This window comes from Asterias amurensis, chromosome 17 (genome assembly GCF_032118995.1).
Source record: "Asterias amurensis chromosome 17, ASM3211899v1".
Lineage (NCBI taxonomy): Eukaryota > Metazoa > Echinodermata > Asteroidea > Forcipulatida > Asteriidae > Asterias > Asterias amurensis.
The window spans coordinates 4,041,804-4,068,310 of record NC_092664.1 but is presented as its reverse complement, the minus strand read 5'-3'; the positions used below and the strand labels follow the sequence as shown (position 1 = coordinate 4,068,310).

The 26,507-nt window shown below is 37.9% G+C and overlaps 1 protein-coding gene across 4 annotated transcripts in view; it reads right to left on the bottom strand.

The window, feature by feature from the left end:
- The window catches only part of LOC139949636 (uncharacterized), a 44,332-nt gene extending 25,492 nt beyond the window's left edge, over nucleotides 1-18,840 (bottom strand). For 3 of the 4 annotated variants that reach the window (XM_071948082.1, XM_071948081.1, XM_071948083.1), the window contains exons 1-8: nucleotides 13,988-14,263; nucleotides 9,042-9,158; nucleotides 7,943-8,059; nucleotides 7,401-7,514; nucleotides 6,052-6,165; nucleotides 4,345-4,461; nucleotides 2,377-2,493; nucleotides 1,735-1,848 (exon numbers count right to left, since the gene is read on the bottom strand). In XM_071948082.1, the coding sequence (XP_071804183.1) occupies nucleotides 1,735-1,848; nucleotides 2,377-2,493; nucleotides 4,345-4,461; nucleotides 6,052-6,165; nucleotides 7,401-7,514; nucleotides 7,943-8,059; nucleotides 9,042-9,158; nucleotides 13,988-14,063 (886 nt within the window). In that variant the 5' untranslated portion in view covers nucleotides 14,064-14,263. Of the gene's footprint in view, nucleotides 1-1,734; nucleotides 1,849-2,376; nucleotides 2,494-4,344; nucleotides 4,462-6,051; nucleotides 6,166-7,400; nucleotides 7,515-7,942; nucleotides 8,060-9,041; nucleotides 9,159-13,987; nucleotides 14,264-18,732 lie in introns of those variants that run through there. The other variant, XM_071948084.1, reaches the window with a different exon arrangement.
- Between the last annotated feature and the right edge of the window lie 7,667 nt (nucleotides 18,841-26,507).

Here is a 26,507-nt window from a genome sequence, read left to right as displayed (position 1 = left end):
AGAGCTTGATTAACACATGGTGCTGTGACGTGCAATGCCCATCATTCATCGTCAATTATGCCCATGATCTAACTGGTGTTAATTGCTGCCTCATTCTAAAAGTGCGCCATCCCCCCTTATTGGACGAGCTGCTGCTATCTGTGCGTACGATCTGACACTATTTCAATAATTCTATGTGTTCTATGGAGATGAGCTCGCAAATACACTGCTACATAAGTCAAAAAATGCAGAGGTCCATGTAATGTATAGAAGTAATTGGACGCCTGTGTTTATTATCTTTCCATATTATAAAATCCCCCTCGTTTACAGCCAGCAAGAAATATTGTGTCTTGACCGCTATTTGTACTAATATAGGGTCACTCTGCTTTATAAGATCACAGCGAAATCCACAAACTCGCTATGAATAATCTTAAAAATTTTAAGGTTAGCGGTAGGCTATTTGTACTACTATAGGGTCACTCTTCTTTATAAGATCACAGCAAAATCCACAAACTCGCTATGAATAATCTTAAAAATTTTAAGGTTAGCGGTTGGCCCTCGCCCAATTCGCTACGAACCGATATCAATGGATTAAAGGGAGTTGATGGTTAATTCATATGCTGCATGTTATCCGCCATCGGTATGCTTCAAGAGCCCGCTGTGCAATCAATGGACCCCCACATGCAACTGCTCCCTACTGTACTTATTTTGCACCCTGCATTTGAAAGTTGGGCACCGCCCAGTTCTATTGAAGATGATGTCCCTCCTAACCTACTACATGCCCCATCCCTGTTATGTATGGAATACCCTGAATATTGACTAGAGTTTGCCAAGTTGTACACTAAAGTACTAGGCTTACTTATTCCTGATTGGCCTGACCGACACAAGCTCTGACTAACTTTCATATTAAACGGCAAGCTGCCAGAAAATTTTGATTGTCCGCCCTTTCTTGTCCTTGTGTACCTGTACTCATGCTTTGAGAATGTTGGCCCGTTATACCCCGAGTTACGTGTAAAGGCCATGAAATATCCTGACTATTAATCTGTGGGATGTTCGCAATTATTGGCCCTTTATACATACTAGATGTTTGAAACCTTTCCGTATTCACGGTACTCTGGTTACCTACTAGCATTACTGTTGGGGCTGTACTTGCCCCAGCATTAGGTCTGAAAATGTAGCGACTCACCCGATTGGCCCGGCTAGTAAGCCATCGGCCTCACCACTCTCTGTAGCCGCCCATCTTCGCCCTCCTCATCAGGTATCACTTGGATTTCATCAATGCGGTTCCCACTTCCAGCGAGTTGCCAAGAAGGTACCGAATTTTGCGAAACTATACAATCTATCTTAACTCCTCGGTGGCAGAATATTCAATGACGGTTCCCAGAAAGACAAGCACCCTTTCCCCAAATGCCTTGCTTTGGTTGGTTGAAAAGAACAATGGAACCACGTCTGAATGCGCCCTGACAATCCCAATCGCTTATAGCCCCGACTGTGCAACCTGACTATAATTATGCATATTTCCTGGTGTTAAATCGGTTTACTGCGTTACGCATTAAACCCTATTAATAACAATAGGCTTCTTGGGGATCCCACGACCAATCCTCAAACAAATGTTAAAGCCCATATTCCAAGCAGCCCTTCCCAAATTATCATTCGGACTTGCAAGGGCGAGGAAAACACTATGCTTCTCTTGCTTTACTTGCAGGGCAAAAACAAAAAATATATTTATTTTCTGGATTAGGCTGAAAGGCTCACCTGTAGAGCAGGTATCTCCTGTGAAGCCAGGAAGACAGTAACAGGAATAGTAACCTGATGACTCCTCACAACTTCCTCCATTCATACATGGCTGAGATAAACATGCAGTTGACTCTAAACAATTCAAATGTTACATTCTGTCACTCACATATACACCCAAAGAAGTTTTTTTCCATTTCAAATCAATTCAAACTTACATTTATTTCCATGATTAATGAAAACAGTACACACAAATCTGTTTTAAAGGAGTTACCAATAAACAATGCTTTTTTACAAGGCAGATAATAAATAAATAATGTATGGAGGCATCATCTAGAAGCTGTGGCTTGTGTTGAGATGCCTGGGGACAGACAAACATAACATAACGTTGAATGAAATAAATTATACATGTCAATCATTTTTGCACTGAGTTTGATAATACTGTTATAGGTTGGTTCCGTGGTGTATTTTTTGAAAACTATAGAGGGTGAAAATGGATTTAAGTTCGGTTCATACTTCCTGCGAATTCGAATGCGAAGCGAATGTTGACGTCACACATTCGCAATGAATAATTCGCAGGAAGTATGAACCGGACTTTACACTTTTCCAAAACAATGTACTTTGTTTTAAAATAAAATGATTTGATGAATGAAAAAAGCTCACCTATTGAGCAGTCATCTCCTGCATAGGCACCGTCACAGTAACAATAAAAGGTACCAATTATCTCATTACACGTTCCTCCATTCATACATGGCTGAGATGCACACACATCTGATGAATCTACACAAGTCAAACATACATTGGTGATAAAAGATATCTTTCCATTAATAACTTGCAGATCCTAAAACTTTCTCTCAATCATCCCTTCTGAGCGTAGGCTCCTGAGAGTAGTTTCAGTGTCTGGCCAATAACTCTGACTGGACAAATCTAGAAATCTTGTATTTTCTAGTTGAAAACGGTTAACGGTAACGGTTGTATGGCTTCTGACTGGCACCCTCGAACAAAGATATTTCAAAAGAGTTGAAACCAATCTTTTCAGAACCATCCCAACTCATTAGAGATAGTCATAACATAGTGTTACCGCAAACCTTTCCATAAAGATATTGACAAAATAGGGACACCGCCAACATATGACTAGATACATGTAGCTCAGTTGGTAGAGCACCGGCACGTTAATCCAGAGGTCGTTGGTTCGAATCCCACTCTAGTCAGTTATTTGTTCAACCCAAAAAACAATTGAAAATAAGTTCCTCACTGTTTCATATCTTGAAAAAAAGAAAAGATTTTTACAAATGTTGATTTTGAATCTGATAAAATACCTTTCATTTCTATCGAGTACTGAAGACAAAAACAATCATTGTTCTCGTTTTACCCTAAAGGCCAGGAAGATTTGTTTTTCGCATTTTGATTCTGGTCTTGTTCAGGGCCTAATTTCATAGAGCTGCTTCGCACGAAAATTTGCTTAGCATGAAATTTCTTCCTTGATAAAAACAGGATTACCAACCGAATTTCCATTTTGTTGTATTTCCTAGTTACTGGTGTTCAGCTGTTGTATGGTTATCCTGAAAATCACATGGAAATATGGTTGGTAAATCTAATTTCATCAAGGAAGAAATTTCATGCTAAGCAAATTTTTGTGCTTAGCAGCTCTATGAAATTGGGCCCTGGCCTGGTGGTCCAGTAAAATTTAGAGCAACAGTCCGAGAGGTCTTGTGGATTTTCACCACAAATTTTAGCAAGACCCGTGGCCGTTTTTGATTTGTCCTTTGTTGGTCTTGTGTAATGCATGAAAAAGAACCAGGTACACTTATATAATAGAAGCTGATTGCGCCACAGCTCCTTATTAACACTTTTATAAGGTGTAAAATAGATGTGACTTGCATTTTTTTTTCCCACTCACGAGGACTCTATCTATTTATAATTGAGCGCAGAAGATTTTGTCTTTTACACTTTCCTTCCTCTTAAAAGACACTATTGGTAATTGTCAAAGACCAGGCTTCTCACTTATTGTCATTTAACATATGCATGAAATAAAAAACTTTTGAAAGGTTGAGCCCAATTAGTCGTCGAGGTTGCGAGATAATAATGAAAGAAAAACACCCTTGTCACACAAAGTTGTGTGCTTTCACATGCTTGATTTTGAGACCTCAATTTCTAAATCTGAGGTCTCAAATTCAAATTTGTGGAAAATTACTTCTTTCTTGAAAACTACGTCAATTCAAAGGGAGCCATTTCTCACAATATTTTATACCATCAACATCTCCCCATTACTCATTACCAAGTAAGGTTTTACGCTAATAATTATTTTGAGTTAGTACCAATAGTGTCCACTCCCTTTGAAGAAGAGAAGAGTGCCTCACAGTCAATGGGTACGTTCAATAAGCTTCCCTGAGTCGACCCCGCAGTGCTCACTTGGGTGAGCCCCTGACAAGAGCTTATCAAACGACCACACTCGCCCGCTCGTGGTGGCGGCATGCACCTCAGGTCACCCCCAAGTGACCCACTCCACAAGCAGGGCACTGGGGGCTGACCAGGTAAGCCCTGTTAAAGCTATTCGAACGACCGCGGCAGACCGGGGTCGACCCAGGGAAGCTACATGTAAACGAACTTACCCAATAAGGACTTAATTACCTGTATCACAAGTACTTCCTTGGTAGCCAGGGAGACACACACAGAGAAAACCACCAGTGCCGTCATTGACACAGGTTCCTCCATTCAAACATGGATTTGGACTACAGCCAGCAGCAGCTGAACAAAATAATAGAACATGTATATTAGAACACCATCTATGGGGGTGAAAGCCTGGCGGGTAGAGCAGAAAGCACTACCTCACAAATTTTAAGAAACAATCATGGTTATAAGTGACTTGCTTAAAGCCACTGTACACGTACGGTTATTGTCAAAGACCAGTCTTCTCACTTGGTGTATCCCATCATAACCATAAATTATCAGCCTGTGAAAATTTTGACTTAACTGAACATCAAAGTTGCGAGAAAATGATGAAAGAAAAAAACACCCTTGTTTTTAGACGAATTTGTGTGCTTTCAGATAGGAATAAAAGACTTCTAGCAAGAAGTCTTTTATTATTTTAGTGAGAAATTACCTCTTTCTCAAAAACTACGTTACTTCAGAGGGAGTCGTTTCCTATAATGTTTTATACTATCAACAGCTCTGTAATGCTCGTTACAAAGTCAGTAAGTCAAGTGAGTAATTACCAAACGTTTACCTTCCCTTTAAAGAATGTAAAGACCTGGCCTCGAACCTACACTCTGCTGATCAAGCACCAGAGCACCAGGCCATGACACACCACAATGTAAGGTATGGATTGAAAGTTAAAGGGAAGGTACACTGTTGGTAATTGTCAAAGACCAGTGTTCTCACTTAATATATCTCAACATATGCATAATATAACAAACATGTGAAAATTGGAGCTCAATTTGCAAGTAATGAAAGAAAAAAACACCCCTGTCACACGAAGTTGTGTGAGTTTAGATTGTTGATTTTGAGACCTCAAGTTCTAAATCGGAGGTCTCGAAATCAAATTCGTGGAAAATTACTTCTTTCTTGAAAACTATGGCTCTACAGAGGGAGCCCTTTCTCACAATGTTTTATACCATCAACCTCTCCCCATTACTCGTCACAAAGAAAGGTTTTATGCTAATAATTATTTTGAGTAATTACCAATAGTGTCCACTGCCTAAGCCCCAATTTGTATTTCCCTTTAAATCAAACTTCTTCTTTTTTAACCAAATTTAAACTTTATAGTCACTGAAACTTGGAGATTGAAATATATATATTACTAAATCAGGAAAAATAATAATAATAAATCTTATAAAGCCCTGGTATCTAGAAAACTATTCACTGCGCTAAAATATGACCAAGGGAAAAATTAATGGTAGGCTTGACTGAAGAGGTAAGTTTTGAGATTGGATTTGAATGAAGAAATGTCAGGTTGTGATCTAAGGGTGAGAGGCAGGTCGTTCCACAGGCGGGGGGCAGCAACCGAGAAACTTCTATCCCCATAAGTTTTCAACCTGGAAGGTGGAATGGCAAGCAAGTTGGCATCACTGGACCTCAGCTGGCGAACGGGCTTATACGGCAGGAGAAGCCTCTGCAAGTACAACGGGGATGAAGTCTCTGTCATACAACGGTATGTTGTACAAAGGAGTTTGAAAATGATGCGTTGCTCAACAGGGAGCCAGTGTAGTGAAAAAAAAATATCAAAGTGAGACAAAAGAACATGTTGATTATATTCAGTCTTGACATAGTCTCAAACTTTATTATAACTTTATTTTAAACAGTTTCAAAACAACATAAGCATTTCAAGAACACACTTACCTACTGCACATGTAGATCCTACCCAGCCAGGACTACATGTACAGTAAAATGAGTTCACTGCATCCACACAGGTTCCTCCATTCAAGCAAGGACTTGAGGAACACTCATTGTTATCTAGTAACAAATCAAATACCAATATAAATTACAATGCAATCTTTTATACTCAAATCTAAAAAATGAAAAATAAAAAACAGTGGACACTATTGGTAATTGCTCAAAATAATTATTAGCATAACAACTTACTTGGCAATAGACTGTGCAAGTCTCGCGAGAAATTGAACTTCCGGGACCATTGTGGTCCCAACCTAATGGAGTTTTACATTGGGGAGATTTTGTTCTGTCAATAATTTTAGTTTAACATAAGTTATGACTCTAAAAAGTGAATATGTTCTTGGGAATGTAAAAATAAGTGATTAAAAACAAAAACGTAAAATCAATTCAACAAATTAACGAAGAAAACTAAAGAAAAAAACTTGACCTCCAGTTTCCGGTTTACTCTAAACAATTAAGAATATTACCCAATTGACGTTCCCATTATCGCTGAACCTATGTGATGATCGCACCAATTGGACGTGAGTCACAAACGGGGTTTGTTAGAAAAACCATCCAGGTCGATGTCGAACAGCGATCCTCGTCCCGATAAATGTATAATATTTACGTTAATTTAAACAAAACAATTATTATGTAAACGAATTAAAATAATAATTGTACAAAAAGTACGTTAAAAATAATAATCTTTAAGAATTTTTTAACAAATAACAATTTCAATACAATTTGGTTTTGTACAAAAATATACTTTTTTTCGAAATAAGTTCTCGTTTTCGCTACGTGCGAGACTTGCACAGTCTATAGGGAGCTGTTGATAGTCACGTAGTTTTCCACGAATTTGATTTCAAGACCTCAGATTTAGATACATAAATAGTGTCCAGTGTCTAACCAATATGGCCCTATGAGTTGCATAAATGTGCTGTACATGCTAACATAATTTTTGTCTCAGTGGGTGAAAATTATTTGGTGAAATTGTTTTTTTTTTCACTTTTCAAAAACTACAGCACCTACGATGTGTTGCAAAGTATGGCATGACAAAAACAAACATCATACAAAATGCCACCAATTTCTCATGGCTGATAAAAGCTTAAGGGAGACGATGTAGGGGTTAATAACAATAGGCTTCTTTGGGATCCCACGACCAATCCACAAACAAGTGTTAAAGCCCATATTCCAAGCAGCCCTTCCCAAATTATCATTCGGACTTGCAAGGGCGAGGAAAACACTATGCTTCTCTTGCTTTACTTGCAGGGCAAAAACAAAAAATATATTTATTTTCTGGATTAGGCTGAAAGGCTCACCTGTAGAGCAGGTATCTCCTGTGAAGCCAGGAAGACAGTAACAGGAATAGTAACCTGATGACTCCTCACAACTTCCTCCATTCATACATGGCTGAGATAAACATGCAGTTGACTCTAAACAATTCAAATATTAAATTCTGTCACTCACATATACACCCAAAGAAGTTTTTTCCCATTTCAAATCAATTCAAACTTACATTTATTTCTATGGTTAATGAAAACAGTACACACAAATCTGTTTTAAAGGAGTTACCAATAAACAATGCTTTTTTACAAGGCAGATAATAAATAAATAATGTATGGAGGCATCATCTAGAAGCTGTGGCTTGTGTTGAGATTGCCTGGGGACAGACAAACATAACATAACGTTGAATGAAATAAATTATACATGTCAATCATTTTTGCACTGAGTTTGGTAATACTATTATAGGTTGGTTCCGTGGTGTATTTTTTGAAAACTATAGAGGATGAAAATGGATCTTTTCCAAAACAATGTACTTTGTTTGAAAAAAAAATGATTTGATGAGTGAAACAAGGCTTACCTATTGAGCAGTCATCTCCTGCGTAGGCACCGTCACAGTAACAATAAAAGGTACCAATTATCTTATAACACGTTCCTCCATTCATACATGGCTGAGATGCACACACATCTGATGAATCTACACAAGTCAAACATACATTGGTGATAAAAGATATATTTCCATTAATAACTTGCAGATCCTAAAACTTTCTCTCAATCATCCCTCCTGAGCGTAGGCTCCTGAGAGTAGTTTCAGTGTCTGGCCAATAACTCTGACTGGACAAATCTAGAAATCTTGTATTATCTAGTTGAAAACGGTTAACGGTAACAGTTGTATGGCTTCTGACTGGCACCCTCGAACAAAGATATTTCAAAGGAGTTGAAACCAATCTTTTCAGAACCACCCCAACTCATTAGAGATAGTCATAACATAGTGTTACCGCAAACCTTTCCATAAAGATATTGACAAAATAGGGACACCGCCAACATATGACTAGATACATGTAGCTCAGTTGGTAGAGCGCCGGCACGTTAATCCAGAGGTCGTTGGTTCAAATCCCACTCTAGTCAATTATTTGTTCAACCCCAAAAACAATTGAAAATAAGTTCCTCACTGTTTCATATCTTGAAAAAAGATGTTAACAAATGTTGATTTTGAATCTGACAAAATACCTTTTAGTTCTATTGAGGTTTGAAGACAAATTATATAGTTGTTCTCTTTTTACTCCAAAAGTGCTTGTTTTCAAATGAACTGAGTCAGGAAGATTTAGTTTACTAAAAACAATTCTGGTCCAGCAAAAAAGCAGCAAGCCCTGTGGTCTTGTTGTTTTTTTCCCCCAAAATCGAACCCTGCCTCAAGGCAGACAATTGACACTTACTGATTTGTCCATTGTTGGTCTTGTGTAATGCATGTAAAAGAACCCAGTTTCACTTAAGAGAAACCGTTTAATAGTGTGTCTGGCAGTGGCTACTGAGTGTGCCACAGTTCCTCGTTAAATAAATTTCAATTTTCGTTTTTCCCAACTCATAGAGGACTGTGGAAATTACTGCGTTGGAAAAAATTGGCATTTCCTTTTCTCATTACAGAACGGAAAAGCATATCACAGCCAATGTGGACTTACCTATATCACAAGTAGTTCCTGTGTAGCCAGGAAGACATGCACAGATAAAGCCACCAGAGCTGTACACGAAACAGAATCCACCGTTAAGACATGGATTTGGACTACAACCAGCCGCAGCTAGACAAAATAACAGACAAGGATATTAAAGCAGAATCTATGGTACTGTATCATCATCTTTTATAAAGGGAATATTAACAGTGCAAAGACCCGGTCTTCACAGAGTGGTAATGACCGGGTTGGTGGCTGGCCGCTGTTAACGGACTAAGCTGGAGTATACAGCCTGTGCAACAAATATGCGCTATGTACATGTACGAAGCTAAGTTAATCACAAGAACCATCCCTGCCCTCTGCACAGATACCCATTTACGAGAGAGAAGCAAATTATTATGCTCAGGGACACAAGTTTCACAAACGGGACTCGAACCAACACGATCTATTTCAAATCGGCAAATTTAAAAGGCACATATATATTACAATTATTCTTGACTCAATAAAAATTGTATAGTATTTAGACATTTCTCTAAAAAGGAACCCTCCTTATTTAATTGATTTTTTTTTCAAGATTTCAATAAATATTTGTTCTACAACACTTACAGTTGCCTAACCTATCCTTTAAGGGGGAAAACGATAAACAGGCTTAGGAAAGTTGAGGAAATGCCTAAAATATCATAGGAGGAGAAACACAGTCACTACACTTGTTTTATTCCTATGATAGTAAGGAAATGCCCCAACCATCCTAAGCGGAAAAACAAAGTTAACACGTCTTTATTATTCATAGAATGATGATGAATATGTTGGGATAAATCAAGTGAGAAAAGTTGTCTTTAACAATCACCAGTGCCTGTAAATAAATGGTTGTTTTGGCAGGAAAACCGTCAAAACATTCCTCACCTTCAGAGCAGGTTTCCCCACTGTAGCCACTAGAACATGCACAAAGAAAGTCATAGACTAAATCCACACATGTTCCTCCATTCAAACAAGACCAGTCTTCTCACCTGGGTGTATCCCAACATATGCATCAAATAACTAACCTGTGAAAATTTTGGTTCGATTGGTCATCGAAGTTGCAAGAAAATAATAGAAGAAAAAAAACCCTGGTTGCACAAATTTGTGTGCTTTTAGATGCCTAATAAAAGTCCGAGGAAGGCTTCATTTTAATAAAAAAATTACCTGTCTCAAATACAGAGGGAGTAACTATTTGCAATATGTTATACTTTCAACAGCTCTTTGCTACTCGTTACAATGTAAGTTTTTATGCTAATATATATCTTAAGAAATTACTAAACATGTGCTTTATCCTACCTCCGTGTCCTGGTAAATGATCAAGTGTTTACCATGAGCTGGTTTTGTGTGAACTTTATTTAAGTGGTATCATGCTTTACAAAGAAATCATTTTATGAAGCATGAAGTTACTAACAATACTATTGGCTTAAGGCTATGAAGTGTAACCAAATTACATGTACTTCCTCCAGGCGTGGTCTCAATAATAAGGAAATACTGCCAGTGTGTAATATTACACCTGTTTATTGCGGACCCTGGCAAACCTGTAGCACTGTAATCTAATATTAAAAAAAAAAATTCCCCGCTTTTTGGGGTGTGTTACTTTTGAAATTGTGTAAAAAGATGAACAAAATTGTTTCTCAAAAAAACAAAACGTATCTTGCTTTGTTACATTGGTTGTCTCAAAAGCCTTTTTCACACGACAAAGTCAAACTAGGGTCCTTGGTCTCCGGTGCCAGTTGTCATGACCAAGGACGTTGGTCAAACTCAAACAGGACCTTTCACACGGCGCAGAAACCAATGTCCTATGTCTCAGAACATTCGTCTTTTGTGGTGCTAAAGGTCAACATTGAAAACTTGCTCTCTTGAAGGAGTCGTGCACACGCTCAAAGGTTTAATGTTCTCATATAACGGGGTCGAACATCTTGATTTTCTTGCACCATGTGTTTCTTCTTGCGCGCATGCGTGGTAGCTCCAGCCACACCAGGGTCCTTCGTTACGCGAGCAATTTCCATTCACACAGCACACACGGGCGATCGTGGTATAATTTTCACAACGTTGTGTTTTTAAGACGGAGGTCTGGACCTTGGTCTTAAAAAGACCAGGGACCCGTGCCTATTTAAGCAGAGGTACCTTTCACACGATGTGGATTAAACAACATTGTGTTCTTAAGACCAAGGACCCCCTGCTTATTTTTCTTGTGTGAAAAGGCCTTAAGTCATCAGTAAATAATGGGTCTAGTCATACTTGTATGATTGATGACATTCTTTAATACATAAAATTGATTGTGCGACCTTGGCACTGAAAGCATTAAAGGTAGGGTGATAGGTAGACTCGGTTCCAAGTCTTTGAGAAGAACAACCGAAATCTAAGACTTGAATCAAGTCTAGGTGATGGGGTATATGTTCACACAAGCAGCTAGCTTGTAAACAGTGACAATCTTTGACTAGATGCGAATGCAAAAGTTAGCTAACTTTGCAGCTTAGTCCAATAGTAAGCAGAGACAATTTCCGGTGCTAACTCAGCAGTGAAATTTGATGCTTTATAAGCCACAGAGAATTTAGCAGGTTTGTTTCTCTTGTGGAAGTAACCATGTACACGTAACTGACCTCAGCTAGCTGTAAACATAAATTCAGCTTCATGTTACGATACTGTGATTTTTTTTTCACTGGTGGAATTGCACATAGGCTGGGGCTCTCTGGGGCACAAGCTAGATCCTCTGTCCCTCCCCCCCCCCCCCCCCCCAAAGAGGGAATGGTTCAATACATCAAATAGCATAGCTCGAGATAGCCTTGCTCAAGGCAGTCGCATTATTCGCTCCAAAAAGACCCCGTTGTAAACCCACCCGTATACACTGTTCATGGTGCGTGTAGTCACACCGCACTACCCACGCATATACTCACTGTCACATCGTAGGTTTACTGTGCACACAAGTCATTCGCACTCAGACCACTAACCGCATGCGGAGGCCGTCCGCATGCTGATAGTGTACGGGGCATCGTGTCGTGCGATGTGGTACACACATTTTACGCACAGTGAATCCGGGTGGGTTTTTATACAGCGACGGTCTTTTTTGTTGAGTGAATAATGCGACTGCCTAGAGCAAGGCTAAGATCGAGAACACTCCTCCAAAAAGGAAATGTCTACTAATGGCACTGTATTTCACAGGAATTCAAACCAAACTACATGTATGTCTCTTAGAGATGGGCAGTGTTTAAAATGAGCTGCTACATGTAGAGTAAGATTAATCAATCCTTATATGAAACCAAACTTTCTGCTTCCTCTCACCCATACACTCCTTGCCTGGTGGATGTTTCCCTCCATCCCACAATCTGGACTGTTTTAAGAGGAATATCAGTTCCTGCTCTCAGCTCTCCTGAATTATTTTTCCTATTAAAAACCTTTTCTTCTTCAATCCCTATACCAAGAGTGGCTTTTAAAGGCACCGGACACCTTTGGTAATTGTCAAAGACCAGTTTTCTCATTTGGTATATCTCAACATATAATGCACAAAATAAAAAACCTGTGAAAATTTGAACCCAATTGTTACCTGAAATTGTGTGCTTTCAGATGCTTGATTTTGAGACCTCACACCTTCAAACGCTTTTCAAAGACCAACTCGACCGATCCAAGGCAACGTGATCCTTTAATCAAGCTCAAGTGAGTGTTTCTAATCAGCAAAAGGTGGGTGAGAGTCCCAGTCATGACACTTGTGTTCTCCATTGAGTAAGACACACAGACCCACCAACCCACCCAACAATTGTTATTGAATGTCTTCATAATAAAATCTATACAGAGAAAGCAAAGTAATACCTCAAATGAACTAAATACTTCAGATGGAAGGTCTCTAACATCACAAGCTTTCCATGCTTTTTCTGGCTGAAACAAACAACTTTTACTTTGTAGTTTTAACCATGAACGATATCGACAATCCTGGCAGCTGGGTATTTTGGCTTCTTTCAAATAAAATCTGAACATTGATTTTCAGTTATTTCTTTTGACACACACCCATCCGAAATTTTGGCAAAAAATAAGCTTCATTTTGAAACATTGACTATATTCTGATGGCCCCTTCCTGATGCTGTTATTTTTTGGTGCACTATTTTTATAAGACATACTTTGGCAAAAGTCCAAAAATGCACAGGATGGAGCCTAACAATAATAACATCTGCCACTAACCCTGCTAATGCTCACAGCAAGGGAGTCAGGTCAAAGGCGCTATTACTCTTATGGGCTATACACTTCAACCTGCATCATGATGACATACTTATTAACCCTCCGATGACTAGCCCTAGTCAGATTTACATGAATGCCATCATGTACTGCAGGCACCGTCGGGAAACGTGACCTACTCATTTGTAATGTCACGTGAATGTTGATTTAATTTTAGTTGCAGAGCTAATAAACGTCCAGATATTGAAGAGACAGTTTGAAAGAGAAAAAAAACCTAACAAATAATTTTAGATTTTTTATTAATACATCTATAGGTCTATGTGTTTCCATTGAAAACCGTACTATTTTTCATGCACAAGCCTAGATGTAGAAAAAGTTTCAGCTCTGAGTTCACTAGCAATTCAATTTTAGTTGAGAACACTTTACACTCAAGAACTTGAAGAACTATACACTCATGAATACATTTTATTGCCATCATATGACGTCACAACTTCTTCAGTTACTTCATTCAAGTTATAGTCTAGCCTGTGAAGTTGAAAGACCATACAAGCTTCTCAACTCTTTCAATAACGGAAACTGAATTCAACGAGATAGGAATAACTTACTCTTCCATAGAAACCAATGATACATATTGCTTCGAGAAAAGAAAGAAAAACACACACAAGCACCCACACTCTAACTCTGGAGATAGAACTCTACCCAGCACCAAAAATCCATCAAAAGTGGACAACAGTATTTCATGTTGAACAAAAACACAGTGAGGAAAACAATACCTTGACCTTCCACAGCATAAAGGCAGCAAGAAACAAGTACGGCCAGCACGATAATCCTCATGCCATAGAGTCTCATGATGTCTGAAAATTACTCCTTACAGAGAAAACACCATCTCTTGCAATGAACGAGGTAGAAAAATTCCTGAATGACCAGCCTAAAAATCTCGAGGTCTGTCCCCCACGGAGTCAATAAACAAACTGACTGTGATTTTACCTTGTGGGAAGTGTAGACTACTCTTATATCATTCATGTCAATAACGCACGCAATATGAACAGTGCCTGGATCAGTTGACATAAAAACCATGGCATTGAGACTATCAAATGTACTCCAGAGAGAAAACAAATACAACATTACCGGTACCTATTCAATGTTATACTAGTTATTCGCAGAGCAAATGTTGCATGACTTTTCTAATATTTGTTTTGTTGCTATATTTTTCCATGCAGCAACAGGTGTATTCTATTTGGGGCTCCTTTGAACAACTTGTTTGTAGGAAACAAGGAAGTTTACAGCAAAGCAAATTGCATGTTACAACACTTGACATAAACTTCAAGTTAAGAACAAGCTGATGTGTACATTATGCAACTTCTAAGTTTAGATCTTAATTTCTTTAAAAGTTGGACAAACCAATTGGGGTTAGAATTCAAAGTCATCACACACAAAACCACTTTTCCTTCTAAAAGTTAAACGACAGTCGTAGCTTGGGTTGTTTTGGTTTTGGGTCTACTTTTTTAACAACAAAATATACATTGAGAATTTGCCTTGAAGGCCTACATCCTTCAAATAATAAGTGAAAGTTTCGGGAAAAAACTGATTTTCACAGAATCATGATTCCTTTACAAATGTGATGAGCAAAAATGGGTTCAAATGGGTATTTTACAGTGTAAATGAGCAGACATTTAGGCAATGGGCATAAAGTTTCCAGTAAGTTAAGAGTAATTTTGTTGTACTTTTTGTGCTTTAAAGGGAAGGTACACGTTTGGTAATTACTCAAAACAAATATCAACTTAAAAACTGACTTGGTAACATTAACAAGCATTGGAGAGCTGTTGATAGCATAAAACAATGTGGGAAGCGACTCCCTCTGAACTAACACAGTTTTTGAGAAAGAGGTTATTTCTCACTAAAATAATAAAAGACTTCTAGCTAGAAGTCTTATATTCTTATCTGAAAGCACACAATTTACGTCCAACAAGGGTGTTTTTTCTTTCGTTATTTTGTTGCAACTTCAATGACCAATTTAGCCCAAATTTTCACAGGCTTGTTATTTTATTGTTATGATGGGATACACTAAGTGAGAAGACTGGTCTTTGACAATTACCAAGCGTGTACCTTCCCTTTAAAAGCGGCTACATGTACATGAAATAAGGCCCATGATGAAACTCCTGTAGTGGGCATATATCATCTTTAAATAAAAAGTTTTTCCTGTTGGTTTTGTAATCCTTATCCATAACAACCAGCAATGTTCTCATTGTGATGAGAGAATTTAGGTCCAGCAGTTTGCACAAACACTAAAACTTTTTTTCCGAGCTTTTACTTTCAAGGATCATGATGAACAAAGTGTGCCCAGAGCTATCAAACTGTGGAAATAGCTGTGCAAGAAGGGTTTTAAAAAAAATTGTTCTGAGCCCCCCCCCCCCCCCACTGAGATGGTTGATCAAATGGTATGCAGAAACTTGACACAAAAATCATATTACATTACACCAAATTTATGGGTTGAATAGGGTCACCTCATGGGTCAGAGGTTAAAGTGCATATAAAAGTCACAATATCCATGCCAACTGTGTACACACCTGTTAATTGTTGGCCTTTTCCTTGGACCCTGAAAGAGGCTAACTTGAGACAAGAAACACACAGAAGTGCCTGTTCTACATTGCCATACCCCAATGTTCCAACAACCTGTTAGAGTTTTTGCCTGGACACTGAAAAAGGATTACAGTATAGTTGAAAAAAAGAATCAAGAAACACTATCACACCAATCCGACGAATCAAAATTGGTAGCGCTCTCTGTTGTACAAATGAACAACTGCGATGTCTTTCTGCATAACCTAGGCATTGAAGACACCGTAGCAAATGGGGCTCAACACTTGTGCCCCCAGAGCGCGTTGGATTGGATGTCTTTATGCTTTTTTGATTCTGTTACCTTTTTTATGTAACTGATAATTTCTCATATAATTATTACTAATGGTTTATTCACACCATAATTGCAGACTGAAGGCTGAATTGCACAGTGGTTACAGTTATCAATTAATTGGCCAGAAGTGCCCCCCCCCCTACAAAAAAAATAATAATAATTAGGTTAAAAAAAATTGCAATAGCTTTAAAAACAGCCTGCAGGCATGATTTGTGATTTGTTCACAGCCTGAAGTTTGAAAATATCTTCTAAATTCTATTGTAAATTGCACTGTCGAAATTTTTATTGACTTTTTATTAAAGGTACCTATACTAAAGAACAGGGGCACACTTTTATAACAAATGGAATTATGAACAAATCAATACGACTAGTGTAATATCTTGCCCGACTGAAAAGCCCTGGAATGGACGAGGAAAATTTCAAGCAAACATCATGGACATGACGTCAAAAATCAAATTTGTGTCACACCTTTCTTTCAACTTCAAGAAAATATAGCTAAACTAACATATGAAATCAATTTAGTTTAAGCTGTTGAAGAGGAACGAACCCAATTTTCCCAAATAAGAACTCAGCTTGGGCTCCAGCTTGGCTAAATTGACTGAAAAAGTGTAATGCGACTAACGGTAATTCGACTGACCATGGTTTTGCCATGTATACCTAAAAGTTCAAGTTGCTGACCATGTATAACCATCCAGTTGGATACTTACGTTGAGCTGTGTTGAACATGTAGTAAAACTTAGTTAACAATGTTAGTTGGAGGAAACTTTTAGTAAAAAAGTGTATTTTTTACTGTCCTTTTTGTGTAATGCAACTGGCCGCTTTTTACAACATTATAACATCCACAGCACAAAGCCAGCAACATTTCTAATATTATTAATTCAAAGCCTTTGGTTTCAAGTACAAATCAGTCTATAAACTTAGTGGAAAGAATATCTCACACAGAACTACTAGCACCAATATCAAGAAATGACACAGAAAGTGTATTGCGACTGACCATGGAATTGCCCACAAGATCACTTTATTGTAAACAAATGTCACATGGTCTGTTGACACAGTTCTGTGCACCCAAAAGCTGTCAAGATGAGGGGAGCAAAATAATGCAGAAGCTACGGAAAGTTGGAGACTAAACAAATGTTGCACATAGAGGGCGCCATTCAAGGTACACGTTCACACTAGGTAGGAGTGCACCCAACTAAATAATGAGAAAACAGAGCATCGAGTTCCAAATTTTTTGTAGGCCCTCAATAGGCCTACATTATTCTAAATTAGACAGATTTGAGAGCCACAAAAAAGGGTTTCAGTGTAAAGATTTTGCACCAACTTGATGTATGTATTTTGGCCTTAATTGGTCCTGTATTGGCTGAAGTGTAGTACAATGTAGGTGTTTTGGCTTGGAGGGGTATTCAAAAAAGCATATTATGAATGGGAATAAAGGAGTAACTAATAACATAATACTTCATCGGCAACAAAATCCAATGCAATGAGTTGAAGAGGACAAGCCAAGTACAATTGTTATGAAATCCAAGAAAATTACGGATGAATGACTTCAATTAACAACCTTGGAGGAGGTGACTAGAGCTACAGGAAACCTTTTTTTTAAGTCATGGGTCAACAGGTCATGTTCTTGATTGTTGCGATAATGTAACCCTCCTCCTGACGGCAGCCGTTGGGAGGTGGGTATGCTATTGAACTAGTTCTTGATGATCTTTTGTTCAGCAGCACATTTCTTTGTGGGCAAGCATTTTTTGATTTACACAAAGCGAACTACCAGACAAGCTTCAGAGATGAATAAACTAGAGGCCTATTTGATAAGGTTTATCGCGATTCAGAAACGCAATGCATTGAGGGAAGGGATAACTTTCGGCGCCACCACTTTTTCACGCATTTTTACAAAAAGGGATATCTCATTGAGGTAAATTAGATAGTATATTATTTCATATCAAATGAAAAAGTGGTGGCGCCATTCTATGCAGTTTCTACGACTCGCGCACGCAACGCCTATACCTTTGTGTGGGTTCAACAGCGCCCTCTCTTGATATTTTGCTATTCGCGATAAACCTTATGGTACAAGGAAATCCAACAATATGATATAGCTCTGATTTTCTACCACTGGCACTGCTGCATGCCTACATGAAGTGCCTCCTTCTGTCTCATCATAATTTCAATGGCATAATGCTTACAAATTAAAATATTGACTGCTTTCAAGACTGAATTTATTCAGATATAAATACAGCAAGAAGATATCAAAAATACATACCCAACAACGTCAACAGGAGAAAAAAAAACATGAAATAAGATAAACAAATTAAAACACAAAATAGAAATACTGCACAAAATTACTCAAGGACATACCCCCCCCCCCTCCCAAAAATAAATAAATAAATAAATGGAAAAGTTTCCGTATGGCGCCACCACTTTTTCATTCGAAATAAAATAATATAGTATCTAATTTACCTGATTGATATATCCCTTTTTGTAAAAATGATTGAAAAAGTGGTGGCGCCATACGGAAATTATCCAAATAAATACATGCCAAAAAACTTGGTGAAATTTTGTTGTTTGGGTCAAAATAATGAAGTTGAATGATACAATACACAACAATTTGCTTACCATGCAAGTTCACCTCTAAGAATGAGATAGCATGGATGGTGGAACAGCTCAGTCTTCTTGCTTGTAGAATTCAAAGATGATTCACGTGAGAGTGAGACGACCACTTCTTCTCTTTCTTCCCCTTCCTTGCTCCCACAGCCGGTCCCTGCATGCACACGCATGCTTGCTGCGGGGCGCAGAGGCCATGACACGTTGCCAGACCTCATGGTATCGGCCTCGCGGTGTCCATCCAAAAGTTTCCCGTAGACTTTCGGACGAAGCTCTGCATCCTTGTCATGTTGTTGTCTGTGCTGCTTGCGCTGGTGCTGCTGAATGAAGGCCGTTGCTTTTTCTAGCTACACGGCTTCAATCAACTACAGTTTGTTGGTTCAGAATTCAGGCCGGTAACGACGACATAGAGTAGAGACAGCATGGCTATGGTGGTTACACTACACACTGTACACAGCAGAAAGAAACATGAAGTTTAGGTCCGTGTTGCTGGAACCATGGAGCATGCTGGAACTTGGAAAAGTACCTATAAAAGTAATGAGTTCGTAATGGCCGCCAATTGCATGTCCACCAATCCGAAGCACTACAGTGTGGTGGTTACGATATGTGCGGTCTGAGCATGTCCTTGCTCTTCCATTCGTCAAGAAGACACATGTTTATTGTTTTACGTGAATAAACGGTTTCAATGCACTTCAATACACGTGAATAACCGGTTCCATTATTCGTCGTAAAGTCAATCATTTTGACATTCCAACCTGCAGTTGTGTGTGCACTCTGGTGTGTGCAGCGTGGTGGATCATGTGTAGTGGCCGGCGTGTGAATCCATCCATCCAGGCACGTGTGACGAGCGCCCTCTGCTGTAGGACTTTGGGACAGCCAGTTGAGCACTATTTTTAATGGACTTTAGTTTGGTCATGGTTTTGTCCTTCACTTGCTCTATGGTCCTTTACATCAAACTTTGATGAAAGACACAAACAATATAAGTGTGTGATTTAAAACATAAGAAAGACTAACTTTAAACAGAGACTATTCTTTGACAGGGTGTGTGAATAATCCCCTAGGGGATTCTGCCCCCCCCCCCCACTCTTGTGGCACTGCGTTATTTTAAACTTTGAAATTAAAGAAAGGAACTAGGTACAGGCGTAGGGCCTAAGTGATCTTAATTTGACAAAATGATACTGTGCCTGTGGATATAAAAGTATATTGATTAAAGGGACACATTGCCTTGGATCGGTCGAGTTGGTCTTTGAAAAGCGTTTGTAACCGTTTTTTATAAAATGCATATGGGTAGAAAGATGTTGTAAAAGTAGAATACAATGATCCACACAAACATGCCTCGAAATTGCGTGATTTTCCTTTTACCTCGACAACTAACACGTCGGCCATTTATGGGGGTCAAAATTTTGACTCCCATAAATGGCTGACCGTGTTAGTTCGCACAGTAGAAGAAAAACCACGCAATTTCGAGGCAAACTTGTGTGGATCATTGTATTCTACTTTTAAAACATCTTTCCAACCATATGCATTATATAAAAAACGGTTACAAACGCTTTTGTTTTGACCAACTCGTCCGTTCCAAGGCAACGTGTTCCTTTAAAGTGAATAATAATAGAAGATATATTGCTCCATGGTTAAAGGTACTGTATGATATTAAAAATAACCGTTTGCGTAAACTCGTACTCGAAATGAGCACGAGAGGTTGTTAGTATAAAATGTAACGGAAACATACGGAACAGTGTAAGGGAATGCTGCGCATCACAAAATACTAGTTTTTTTCTGGCGATGGCACGGGATTGGGACGAGAGTCAAGTCTAACTGCATGGCAAATTCAGACTGAAGCTAGACTTTATTTCAAGCCTGAGATTGCGGTATTCCTCTGCATCAGCCATGAAAACGCCCCTACAGATGCTGTCCTGCGCCCCAACTCGCAATGGACGGAGGTTAATCTAACCATAGGAGGGCACTAACTCAGGCAACATTGTTTACATGAACAATTAGGGTCTACATGACAGCCAAACCATGTTAAAGACCACACAAAATTAATCAGATTTTGTTACAAATTATATAGGGAATACTAGAACTTTGATATGACCTTTGATATCATGTACACGATTTTACTAAAAATCATTTTAGTATTGTGTTTTTTACTTCATTCAAAATTACAAAACAGACCTGCTCAAATCTTTTTAAATTTGAGAATAAACCCAACCCTACTTGAAAAATGAAAGTAGATGTCTTTAAAATACTACTTTAAAGGATACCAATCTTTAAATTTTCATAGATCATTCTAACTCGTCGATCACAACGTCACTTTTGCATAACAATAACAAAATTGTACAAATTTGGGCACAATATTGGTAAGTGAAGTTGCAGGAAAACATTGAAAGGAAATGACAACCTATTGCTCCAACTACAAACACCTGTGCAGTTTTCAACCGAGGTCACAAAGGGTTTTCAGCCCACCCTCTTCCCTAAAATCAAGTCTCAAGTAATAATTGTGTTGTTTTCCTGAGAAGTTAACAGTCAAAAAGTTTATTTTAGCAGAATATTTGAAAGGAACATCATCTTTCAGTCATTTTGCAAAAGGCCATATGTGGTGATAACCAATTTGGAAACATTGGAATATAATTGTTTCCTCTCAACTCTTTGTCCTGCGTTTTTAAAACAACAAAAACTAAATGTAATGCGGGGCTGCTGTAATGTAGCATTAGATGTTGCCATATCCACCCCCAATTACTGAAATTTTCCAGTAGCTTTAGGTGTGGAAATTTAAAAAAGCCAATTATTTTGTAAACAAAACTGCAAAATGTTAATAACAATAGAAAATACAAGCAAACCTCGTTTAAAAAGAACAAAAACAGATCTTGAAAGTCGTTGAACATAAGTCACCTCACGAAACCTAACTCTTCTTTCGTCATGCACCAATTTCTTTTCTTTTCACCACGATCCCAATCTGTACTCACAAATCCTGAACTAAGCACCAGTGGAATCAAACCACTCACATCCGCTCTCATGGTAGTAGTACAAGAAAATTGCTGCTATACCAAGAGAACTGTGTGTCAATCTGAAGTGCTTTGTTTAGTTACAAAACAGTGAGTAACAACAGACAAATTTGAAACATGTTTATGGACAAACAATTGTGTTTTGTTTAAAGACCAGTAGGCCTAGACCTGTAGCATGATGCCTCTATGTTGGTCTTGTTCCTCATATCAAATAATGATAATATTGAATGCTAATCATCATTTTGCAAATAGGAACCAGACTATTTTGTTCTTCCAGCCTTGGTTCGGTAACGTTGATATCAATGGGAGAACTTCAAGATGGCTGCACCATGATAAAGGTCTATTCTCACCCGGTGTATAATAATAGATGCATAAAATAACAAATCTGTGAAAATTTGGACTCAATTGATCATTTATTTGCAAGAGAATAACGAAAGAAAAAATATCCTTCTGCACAAATTTGTGTGATTTCAGATGCCAAATAAAACGCTTCATCAGACCTGAAGTCTTTTATTTATAAGCAAGAATTCTTACTTTACAGGGAGCTGGTTCTCACAATGTTTTACGTTATCAACAGCTCTGCATTGCTCGTTACCAAGTAAGTAAGTTTTTATGATAGCAACTATTTTGAGTAGTTACCAATAGTGTCCAGTGCCTTTAAGCGAGAAATGTTACTTTACAGGGAGCTGATTTTCACAATGTTTTACGTTATCAACAGCTCGGCATTGCTCCTTTCAAAGTAAGTAAATTTTCATGATAGCAACTATTTTGAGTAGTTACCAATAGTGCCCAGTGCCTTTAATTTACAACTTGCAGTGGAAGAGCACTGTAGTGCTTTACAGAGTAGGTATGCTGTAGGCTGATGTTGCTTTGCTACCTTCTTTAGTTATGCATGTCATGATGGGCATGTGCAATCTGTATCAGGCGATTTCTTCATCAGTTTAGTTTGGATACTTTGCAGTTAGGGAAGATGGTTGGGACAGCCGTCTGCCTAAACTTTCAGTCATTTTGTCGAGGTTCAAATTGATCCTTATCAAAGTGCACCTGTTAACAAATTGAACAAAAACATAACCATTAATAAATATATTTGAAGGAACAACATGTCGTCACAAAAGATTTTGAGAACATGTTTTATTTTTTTAAATACAGATAGTTCAAGTTTACCAATTTGTAAGGATTCTCATCAGGAACACACATCAGAAGTTTCACCCAAAGTTTATTTAAAACAAAATGTCTTTAGGTTTAAAGGAACACGATGCCTTGGATCGGTCGAGTTGGTCTTTGAAAAGCGTCATGTAACCGTTTGTTATAAAATCGATATGGTTAGAAAGATGTTGTAAAAGTAGAATACAATGATCAACACAAATATGCCTCGAAGTTGCGTGGTTTTCGTTTTACCTCGTCGACAAACACGCCGATCGTGTTAGTTCGCGCCCTAAAATGAAAACCGTGCAATTTTGAGTGATACGTGTGTGATCATTATATTCTACTTTTAAAACATCCTTCTTTTAAGATCGTACTAATTTACATATAAAATACTTATAAGAAAATTATAAGAATTTTATAAGACTCTGACAAGATTCTTATAAGACTGTTCAATACAGGTTCTTATTAGATGTTAATAAGATTCTTATAGGTTCCTTAAAAGTTTCTTGTAAGAGTATTTCTTTGACCAATCACAGCCACATAAAGCATGTAGCCTTGCCTGTAGCGTCATTTTGGGTAACAATGATGAAACCAGGCTTAAACATTTAAAAAGGCTAACAGATATAGGTTAATACCACACTTGATTAATGCTATCAATTGACCATAAAAAAAGTGTTTCAAATTTACTTTAAAGGCAGTGGTAATTACTAAAAAATATCTATTAGCATAAAACCTTTCTTGGTGACGAGAAATGCGGAGCTGTTGATGATATAAAAAATTGTGAGAAACAGCTCCTCTGAAGTGCCATAGTTTTTGAGAAAGAAGTAATTTTCCATGAATTTGATTTTGAGACCTCAGATTTAGAACTTGAGGTCTCGAAATCAACCATCGAAACGCACACAACTTTGTGTATCGCCGGTATTTTTTCCTTTCATTATTATCTCCGAAGTTCGATGACCGATTGAGGTCAAATTTTCACAGGTTTGTTATTTTATGCATATGTTGAGTGAGATAAACCAACTGTGGGGGCTAGTCTTTGACAATTACCAATATTGTCCACTTCCTTTAATATCACACTCAATTGTTGCCATCAATTGACCACCAAAAAAAAGTGTTTCAAGTTTACTTTAAAGGGACACGCTGCTTGGGTAAGGCAACTTGGTGCATAAAAAGCTTTTTTTTTTTTTATGACGCATATGGTCAGAAAGATATTTTATAAGTAGAATATAATGAGCCACAAGAATATGCTTCCAAATTGGTGGTTTCCTTTAACTTTGCAAAATTACATGTTCAACCATTTTGTGAAGTACAAAATTTGACTCCACAAGCTTGCTAGTCCCGTTAGTTGCGGGGGATAATGTGCATAGTTATATTCTACTTTCAACCATATGCATTTTATTAACGGTTACAAGCGCTTTTCATAAGATCAGTTATATTTTGAAGTTAAATGAGAATGTTGTCTCACCTCTATTTACTCTATGAGCAGAAGAAATGGCAGGAATGTCGAACCAGAATCCTTTTCCCGTTGTCTTCTTACTTCTTTGTAACTGCATGTGTTGAACCTTGAAATGTGACCTGAAAGTAACAAACAAACAATACTTCTCATTAAAAACCCTCTTGTTAGTGACAAACTGCGGATATGGTCAATGTTTTTGAGGCAAGTACCGTCATGTGCTTAACTTAACATACAACATATCGCTCATTGTCACAAAACGACCACAGCCAAAGCTCAGTGTTTTCTGAAAAAAGGTGTGTGAAGTTTAAATTTCAAACTGTTGTTTTAGACCATGCCTTTTAATTTTAGGGGACATGTACTGTAAAACGACAAAAGAAAAAACTAGACTTGTTGGAAAGATTGTGTGCTTTCAGAGGACTGAAAAGGGCTTCAGGCTTTAGGCTGGTAACCTTTTTTTGGTAGCACAATTTTGTTGTGCTTAGCTAGTTTTTGTGCTTAAGCAGCTTTATGAAACTTAGCTAACCACTATGCATACTGCGGGATGGGGGACACATTATTTTTTAGTTGGCCTTACAGATGAGAACATGGGTCGAATATCATTAAGCTAGCTGTAAATAAGCAGAAAATACTGCTTTCTGAGACAAACATCTTTGCTAGGAACACATGGGCCCTTCCCATGAAATATGCTAATTACATTCAGGCATGCGTACAGACCCTGTTGGTTGGCAAACGCCATAGAGTTGTGCACTAAGCAGACGCGCAATCGCGTCTGGTCATGCACCCATTAGCCGTGTACAAAACAGCGCGATGTTCCCTCATTTTGCCAACCAAAACTTTAGTGCGCACGCGCTATGTGCAATTTACATATTTCATGGGAAGGGTCTATTACGCAGTGTAAGTAGGGTGCCAGTCACAGCAACTTGACTCATGATTTGATTTGGTTTCCTTTATGCTTATCTAACTCATGCATACTATTCACGTCTAATAACTGTCTTACTGAGCATAACCTTGCCTCAATGTCACAACGATTGGAACTCACAGTAGATGACACTTTCCATTTAAAAATCGTATTCTCATAAGATTCTTATACACTTCTTACGATATTCTGAAGAAGAAAAGAAAACATTCGGAAGTTTCTCAAAAGATCTTGGTGTATTTCTTTTAAGATCTTACTAATTTACACCATATAAAATACTTTTAAGAATCACATAAGACTCTGATAAGATTCTTATATAAGACTGCTCAATACACGTTCTTATAAGATTTTAATAAGGTTCCTATAAGTTTCTTAAAAGTTTGTTCTAAGAGTATTTTGTGAGGGAAGTAAGCCCTGGCCCATTTTTTCACTGACCATACACAGCCACATAAGCATAAAGCCTTGCCTGTAGCGTCGTTTTGGGTTACAATGATGATGGCATGTTTACTGTATTTTCTAATGGGTGTTTTAATTGTATGGATTTTTATGTTTTCTATTTATTGTTCAGCGCCCAGGAGCATGTTTACATGGATAGGCGCTATATAAATTTCCATTATTATTATTATTATTATGGCATAAAATCGCGGCATATATATAGGGTATTATCACATTCTTGTTGCTATCAATTGACCATAAGAATAAAGTGTTTCAAATTTACTTTAAAGGGACACGTTGCCTGGGATTGGACTTAGTTGGTGTTTAGAAATCGTTTTTTTAATTTTTTTTATAATATGCATATGTTAAGAAAGATGTTTTAGAAGTAGAATACAACGAGCCACAAGAATATGCCCCAAAATTGTGTGTTACTTTGCAAACTAACACGGTCAACCATTTTGTGGAGTATAAAATTTGACTCCACAAGCTAGCGTGTCATGTTAGTAGACAACATTAGAAAAACTGTGCAAATGCGGGGCATAATGTGCATAGTTATATTCCACTTTCAACCGTATGCATTTTATAAACGGTTACAAGCGCTTTTCATTAGATCAGTAACATTTTGAAGTTAAATGAGAATGTTGTCTCACCTCTATTTTCTCTATGCGCAGATTAATGGCAGGAATGTCAAAACAGAATCCTTTTCCCGTTGTCTTCTTCCTATCTATGTAACTGGATATGTTGAACCTTGAAATGTGACCTGAAAGTAACAAAGAAACAATACTTCTCATTAAAAACCCTCTTGTTAGTGACAGACTGCTGATTTGGTCAG